The following is a 7,946-nucleotide window of genomic DNA, read 5'->3' on the forward strand; positions in this document are numbered from 1 at the left end:
AGTTTGAATCATTTTGGTCAACCAGGTAAAAATTTTTAAACATTTAGTAGAAAAAAACGACTTTTGGGGAGCCTGGGTGGCTCAGTCGGTTAAGCGTCCAACTTGGACTCAGGTCATGATTCACGGTTGGTGGTTTGAGCCCTGCATTGGGCTCTGTGCTGACAGCTCAGAGCCTGGAGCCTGCTTCAGATCCTGTGTCTCCCTCTCTCTCTGCCCCTCCCCTGCTCATGCTCTGTCTCTCTCTCTCAAAAATAAATAAAAACATTAAAAAAATTGTTTTTACTTATCAAATAAAAATATATGTAAAATATACCTGCCATAATACATCTTTCTCTTGTTGCTCAAAGTGATTTATAAAATTTCTTGCTTTTTTTCCTTTGGTAGGTATTGATTGGCAGGTTCGGCCTCCTTTATCAGGACTTCCTACTCTTGGTAAAGTGTCTCTCAACAGGGAGCTTCATTTTAACACTTCCATTGCTAACTTGGTCATCCTTCGTGGGAAAGATGTGCATAGTGCAGATCTGGGTAAGCAGAAGTTAAGGTGAAAATTAAGATGTCCATTTTGCTCATATACATGGTACACGTTTTTTTGTTTGTTTTTTAAAGGAAGTTCCTCCCCTGGGGTGCCTGAGTGGCTCAGTCAGTTAAGCATTGGACTTTGGCTTAGGTCATGATCTCATGAGTTCGAGCCCAATGTTAGGCTCTGTGTGGACAGCTGGAGCCTGGAACCTTGCTTCAGATTCTGTGTCTCCCTCTCACTCTGCCCCTCCCCCTCTTGTACTCTCTCAAAAAAATAAAAAATTTTAGGAAAAAAGGAAGTCCCTGAATCTATTTTTAAATTTTTTTAAATGTTTATTTATTTTTGGCAGAGAGAGACAGAGCATGAGTGGGGGAGGGGCAGAGAGAGAGGGAGACACAGGATCCGAAGCAGACTCCAGGCTCTGAGCTGTCATCACAGAGCCCGATGCGGGGCTCAAACTCACAGACCATGAGATCATGACCTGAGCTGAAGTTGGACGCTCAACCGACTGAGCCACCCAGCCTCCCCCCCTGAATTTATTTTTAAAGAAAGGAAAATAATAACTGTGTTTTAGTAGCAAAGTGTAAGCATTGTATCAGTAATATGACCAAAAAATAGAAGTGGTTGAAACAAGGTATAGATTAAATTCTTTCTGTCCTCACCTTATGGCTTTCTCCTCTTGTTTTTTTTTTTTTTTTTTAATGTTTATTTTTGAGAGGGAGAGACACAGGGTGCAAGCAGGAGAAGGGCAGAGAGAGGGAGACAGAATCTGAAGCGGGCTCCAGGCTCTGAGCTGTCAGCACAGAGCCTGACAAGTGGCCCGAATTCATAAACCGTGAGATCATGACCGAGATAAAGTAGGACACTCAGCCAGCTGAGCCACCCGGGTGTCCCATGGCTTCCTCCTCATAGTCCAAGACATCTGTTTGAGCTTCAGCCATCAAATCACATAGGAATGAGCAAAGGAGGGTATGCTGCCTTTTCCTAGGGTCGCACACCACACTCATGTTTGAATAGCTTTGATTGGGACTGAATCTTGTGCTACAACTAGCTGCAGGGGTGTCATGAGCACAGTTAAAATTGGGGAGCTCTGTTACTAAAGAAGGGGAGAACAGGTAATGTAGCACAAGTAGGATCTCTGTGACAAGCATTTTGTTACAAAATTTTCAGGAGGTTCAAAGACAGTACTCTTATTAGTTTGTTTCTATGGCGAATCTCCAGGTCTATATTATCCTTATTTGATGATTTTAGCAGTATCAAATTGGCTGCTTCTAGCTATGATAGAAAGAAGACCAAATAATCTAGTCCCTGTAATGCACCTTAGATAAAAAAGTGAAAACTAAAGAGAGATCATTTCAGGTCCATCAGATGGTATACTTTCTCCTACCTCAGAACATTTTCTTCATAGTCTTCATTTTAGATTCTAAATCAAGAGAATTAATAAGAGGATATATAAAGTAATCAAACTTCCAAAAATTTACCCACAACAAATGACATAGGTACAGAGAGGTGTTCTTGCAAAGATATTCACTGTAGTATCTTTCACACAAAAATGTGGAAACAACCTAAATGCCCAACAGTAGGAAATGTGTTAAATAAATTATGGTATATTCACATACTAAGGCTTTAAATATGAGTGATATTTATTGACATGAAAAAGAGGTTCACACCATACTGGTGAATGAAAACAGATTACAGAACAGTGTGTGTGTAAAATTATATACACAAGAAGGTCAACAAAATGTTCACAATCTTCTCTGGATGGTGACATTTCACCTGTTCAGTTGACTTAAATTTTCTTCTTAGTACTTCTGGCATGTAATTCTGAGTGGTGTGAATTACTACTATTTTTTTTACAATGACTATGGGTCATTTATCTAAAAGCACTATAAACTAGTTTTAAATAGGTAAAACAAAAGATTTCTGGTTAAATATTAAAATAAGAAAAATCTGTTTATTAATTTGTTTCCAAAATTAATGATTTATGGTATGAACAATGGCTTAATGTTGTTTTACTCTAGGAGGATTTAAAGATCCAGCACTCTATACTTCTTGGTTAGCGCCTGTTAATGCTTTCAATGTATGGAAAACCCAGCGAGCATTTAGCAAATATGAGAAGTCTGCAGCATTGGTCAGCAATAGCCAGTTCTTACTAAAACCACTTGATACGATTGTGGGCAAAGCATGGAATATGTTTGCTTCAAAGTAAGTAAAAAATAAATCTACAAACCTTTCTTTGTATTATTTATTTATTTATTTACTTACTTATTTACTTATTTATTTATTTATAGAGAGTGTATGTGAGCAGGGGAGGGGCAGGAGAGAGAGAGAGAGAAAGAGAAAGAGAGAATCCCAAGCAGGCTCCGTACCCTCAGCACAAATCCTGATGGGGGGCTTAATCTCACAAACTGAAAGATCATGACCTGAACCTGCTTATCCGACTGAGCCACCCAGGTGCCCAGAAATCTACAAGTCTTTCTACCCTTAGGAATATAAATCTTAAAACAGAAAGCAGGATCTGGAATGTCTTAGTCTGTTTGATTTGCTCTAACAAAAATAGCACAGACTGCATATCTTATAAACAACAGAAATTTATTTCTCACAGTTCTAGAGGCTATGAAGTCCAAATTAAATGGTGCTGGCAGATTTGATGTCTACTGAGGAGCTACTTCCTGGTTCATAGGTGATGTCTTTCCCTGTGTCCTCAAATGGCCAAAGAGGCAAAGATCTTTCATGGGCCTCTTTTAAAAGGGCACTGATTCCATTCATGAGGGCTCCACCTTCATGACCTATCACCTTCCAAAGGTCTCACCTCCTAATACTATCACCTTGGGGGTAAGATTTTAATGTATGAATTTTGGGGGAACGCAAACATTCAACCTACAACATGGAGTAAGCATGGCTTACTTTGTAGGTGTGAAATTCAGTCATGTTACTTCAGGCATCATTTTCTTTTCTGCACAATGGGTCCAAAATAAGAGGATATGTAGCGAGGATTAAGTGAGATAATCATGTAAGAATACCTACCACATTGCTGTTAACTCTTGTTGATAAAAGGAGTAGCTCCAAATAAAATGAAATTAAAGTAGAAATTTCATTATAAGGCTGGGACAATAAAATAGTATTCCAAAATAAGATCCTTGGAAGAATGGAAGAGATCCTGATCTTGTTCAGCAAGAAATATTGCAAGTTTAACTCCATTTGCCACTACAAAATGTCTGCTTGATCCTAAGAAATGAGTTATCAGGTCTCCTGACCTCTGCCACAATTACTTGTCAAAGCAGAATTCCTCATATTAATTGGCAAGGCCTCTACTTTGATTATCCAGGATTCCCAAGGGCTCCCCCTTTCCACACGTGGCTATTCCACAAGCCCCGTCCAAAAGGACAGCAGTGAACTCTGTCCTTTTCTGATATTGTTCACTTCCCACTCCCCTTAAATGGCAGCAGCTCTTATTACATCAATTTAATCCATGTCTGCCCCTGACATCCTTTTTAATATTTGTCCTACCTCAGAACATTTGGAGGGTACAGGGTATTAAAAGAACCACCTGGTATAACTGCAAAGTAAATGTCTGAAAAATACTTGGGAGACTTCACTTCATTCCTAGCACTAATTTAATGCATTTCAAGCCTTAGGTAAAAATTCTCAGGCACCTTTTAGAGTTTGTATTGAACCCAGTCATCTCTGTAGGGTGTTCAATATGTGCTTGGTTAGATAACCAAATCTGAATAAGCTTCTTTTTCCTATGTGCTTCTTACTGTCACTCTCTTGGATACTAAAAAGGCGGGGAGCTTGATATAAACTTTCAAAGTTTACTAATCTTTGGAATAAACATTGAAACAAATATAAGACATTTAAAAGATTCTTCCATCTTCAATTATTCATGAACTAGGACAGTTCTATTTATGGTTTGATTTTAGGAGTTACTAATTTCTCTGAGATTTCTTTTATTTTACATTTTCTGTTTCTTTCATCAGAGCCTACATTCATCAGTACACAAAATTTGGAATTGAAGAAGAGGACTTTCTGGACAGTTTCACATTGTTGGAACAAGTTGTTGCCAGTTACTGCAATCTCTGATCGCCAACAGAGGAGAAAAAGTACCCTAGGTCATTTTGGGGCTAAACAATTTTCAATATTACTTTTTCTGTAAGGTGTTCAGATCCCTACCTGTTAAAGTAACAAAGGTGAATGCTGTTTCCTTTGGCATACCATAACCACAGAAAAGGAGGAAAACTTTTTTTAAAAAATTTTTTTAACGTTTATTTATTATTGAGAGATACAGACAGAGTATGAGCATGGGAGGGGCAGAGAGAGAGGGAGACACAGAATCCAAAGCAGGTTCCAGGCTCTGAGCTGTCAGCACAGAGCCCAATGTGGGGCTCGAACTCACAAACCGCAAGATCACAACCTGAGCCGAAGTCAGATACTCAACTGGCTGAGCCACCCAGGCGCCCCAGGAGGAAAACCTTTATTTCATTTTATTTTATTTTAATTTTTTTTTAATTTACATCCAAATTAGCATATAGTGCAACAATGATTTCAGGAATAGATTCCTTAGTGCCCCTTACCTATTTAGCCCATTCCCCCTTCCACAATCCCTCCAGTAACCCTCAGTTTGTTCTCCATATTTATGAGTCTCTTATGTTTTGTACCCCTCCCTGTTTTTATATTATTTTTGTTTCCCTTCCTTTATGTTCATCTATTTTGTCTCTTAAAGTCCTCATATGAGTGAAGTCATAGGATTTTTGTCTTTCTCTGACTGACTAATTTCACTTAGCATAATACCCTCCAATTCCATCCACATAGTTGCAAATGGCAAGATTTCATTCTTTTTCATTGCTGAGTAATACTCCATTGTATAGATATACCACATCTTTATCCATTCATCCATCGATGGACATTTAGGCTGGTTCCATACTTTGGCTATTGTTGATAGTGCTGCTATAAACACGGGGGTGCATGTGTCCCGTCGAAACACCACACCTGTATCCCATGGATAAATGCCTAGTAGTGCAATTGCTGGGTCGTAGGGTAGTCCTATTTTTAGTTTTTTGAGGAACCTCCATACTGTTTACAAGAGTGGCTGCACCAGCTTGCATTCCCAAGGAAAACCTTTATACTATATGTTACCTTAGATTATAATAAAAGATGAAAAAGAAAAGGAGGAAAACCTTTTTTTTTTTAAGTTTATTTTATTTATTTTGAGAGAGAGTGTTGTGTGTGAGCAAGGGGGGTGGGGGCAGAGAGAGAGGGGGAAGGAGAGAAAATTCCAAGCAGGCTCAACGTTGTCAGCACAGAGCCCATACAGGGCTTGAACTCACAAACTGTGAAATCATAACCTGAGCCAAAACCAAGAGTTGGACCTTAACCGACTGAGCCACCCAGGTACTCCTGGAGGGAAACCTCTTAAATGGGAATAGCATGTTTTTGAGGTGCCTGGCTGGCTCAGTCAGAAGAGCCTGTGACTCTTAATCTGGGGGTTATGAGTCCGAGTCCCATGCTGGATGTAGAGATTACTTAAATAAACAAACAAACTTAAAAAAATTTTTTTTAATGAAAATAAATGAAAAATAGTATCTTTTCAATGAAAACACTTGGTATTTTTATTTGTAAGAAAAATAATGGTGCTTCAATAAAGAAATTTGGAAACACTTTGCTGAGATGTTGGAACTATGGAACTATACAAGAAAGGGGAATATTCTTTTTCTAAATCTTCCCTTTATTCCAGAAAGGATTCACTAAATATGGGCTAAACTTTCACTACACACTTTTAAACTTAAGAAATTGGCAGTTCTGTATTTGTGTTCCCCTCTGAAGTGAATGCTTTGAACCATAAGAGGGAGCTATTGTCAAATGCTAGAGCATGAACATCTATTTTGAATATTCTATAACAGGGTAAGATTTTCCACATCAAGCAGCTATTTAAAAATAAATATCAGATCTTGTTAATAAATGTATATTATGCTTTTTTAAATAAATGTATACCATGCTTAAGTACAAAAGTAAGTAAATGTTTGCTTTTCTTAAATTTTCTATCCATCAGAAAACTGGGTCAGTTTTTCTTTTACATCTTGAATACAAGAAAAGAAGCTGATTTTATTCAACTAGTGTTTTCAGATTACTTATAGGTATTTATCTGGTGTGGAAGATGTTGTGCTTTTCAGTAAGATGTGTAAGAACTTCACCAAAATTTCATGAAGTTGAGATACTATCCTGTTCTTGATGAAATGGACACAAACAGATGTGGGTTTCACTCAGTAGAACAAAACACACTTGGAAATTGGCAACTGAGTTTGAGGGTAATTGTGTATTTCAATAAAACACATCTCATGCGATGTATTAACACATGTAAAATGGGAAATAAATACAAACGTTGGCCCTTTCTGCCAAATCTACCAGTGGTGATTTATTTTTTTATATGGAAAAATGACAGTTCACAGCTTCACTGGTTTCTTCCTTTTCTTTCCATATGGAAATGATTACCTTTTTGCTGTTTTTCTTATCAACTGTTGCTATGATTTAAAATACTGAGCCATATCTTATTTCTAAGGAATGTAAAAAGTTGTCTGTTCAGTTGCTAAAAGGCACACCCCTCTGCTGCATTTTGTTAATCCAAGTGTACTTGAAAAATAATCAGATAATAATTTTTACAAAATAAAGTTAAAAGTAATTATTTTACATTGAAGATATCCAGAGACTGAAACAATTTCCCTAATTGAACCAACATTAATGAAGACCTGTAACTCACCAGGGGTTAAGCTAATTCTGAGGAACATTGCTAAAAGAGAAGCTAAAGAAAGTCATAAGTATAAATCATTTTATATTTGAGAAAGAAATTCATGTCCAATGGTGACAAGTGTATTTCTAATTTGACATCTCATGAAATCAATGGCAGGTGAATATTAGAAGAAAGCCCCAATTTGACACAGCTCTGGGTCCATTCACTTATATGAATAGAGTCTCTGTTATGATCCACAACTACATTATTTGATGTGTGTAGATACCTAAATATTTGCAGACTTGTTTTAAACATTTACATGGAAAATATTTTTTTGTCTGTGTAGGGTAACAAAATTTTTGGTATCAGACTTGTGATTTAACTTAAAAACTAATACAAAGAAGCTGATCAAGATAAAGCGGTGTCAGTGGAAATGTACTTTGTGTAGAGAAAACAGCCAATCAGCCAGGACAAAGTAGAATCTTAACTTCCTGGGCATACAGATCCAGAACCTTTAAAATTTATATATATGTGTGTGTGTGTGTGTGTGTGTGTTCATTTATTTGTGACAGAAAGAATGCAAGCCGAAGAGGGACAGAGAGAGGGAGACATGGAATCCAAAGCAGGCTCCAGGCTCTGAGCTGTCAGCACAGAGCCCGATGCAGGGCTCAAACTCACGAACTGTGAGATCATGACCTGAGT

General features: G+C 37.6%; 1 protein-coding gene across 5 annotated transcripts in view; it reads left to right on the plus strand.

Moving 5' to 3' along the window:
* The window catches only part of TUBD1 (tubulin delta 1), a 34,253-nt gene extending 26,713 nt beyond the window's left edge, over positions 1-7,540 (plus strand). For 2 of the 5 annotated variants that reach the window (XM_027034272.2, XM_015069712.3), the window contains exons 7-9: positions 385-525; positions 2,542-2,725; positions 4,501-7,519. In XM_027034272.2, coding sequence (XP_026890073.1) covers positions 385-525; positions 2,542-2,725; positions 4,501-4,603 — 428 coding nt within the window. In that variant the 3' untranslated portion in view covers positions 4,604-7,519. Of the gene's footprint in view, positions 1-384; positions 526-2,541; positions 2,726-4,500 lie in introns of all 5 variants that reach the window. The other 3 variants (XM_027034273.2, XM_015069714.3, XM_015069713.3) reach the window with 3 other exon arrangements.
* Positions 7,541-7,946: the final 406 nt, after the last annotated feature.

The sequence above is a fragment of the Acinonyx jubatus genome, chromosome E1 (genome assembly GCF_027475565.1).
Source record: "Acinonyx jubatus isolate Ajub_Pintada_27869175 chromosome E1, VMU_Ajub_asm_v1.0, whole genome shotgun sequence".
Classification (NCBI taxonomy): domain Eukaryota; kingdom Metazoa; phylum Chordata; class Mammalia; order Carnivora; family Felidae; genus Acinonyx; species Acinonyx jubatus.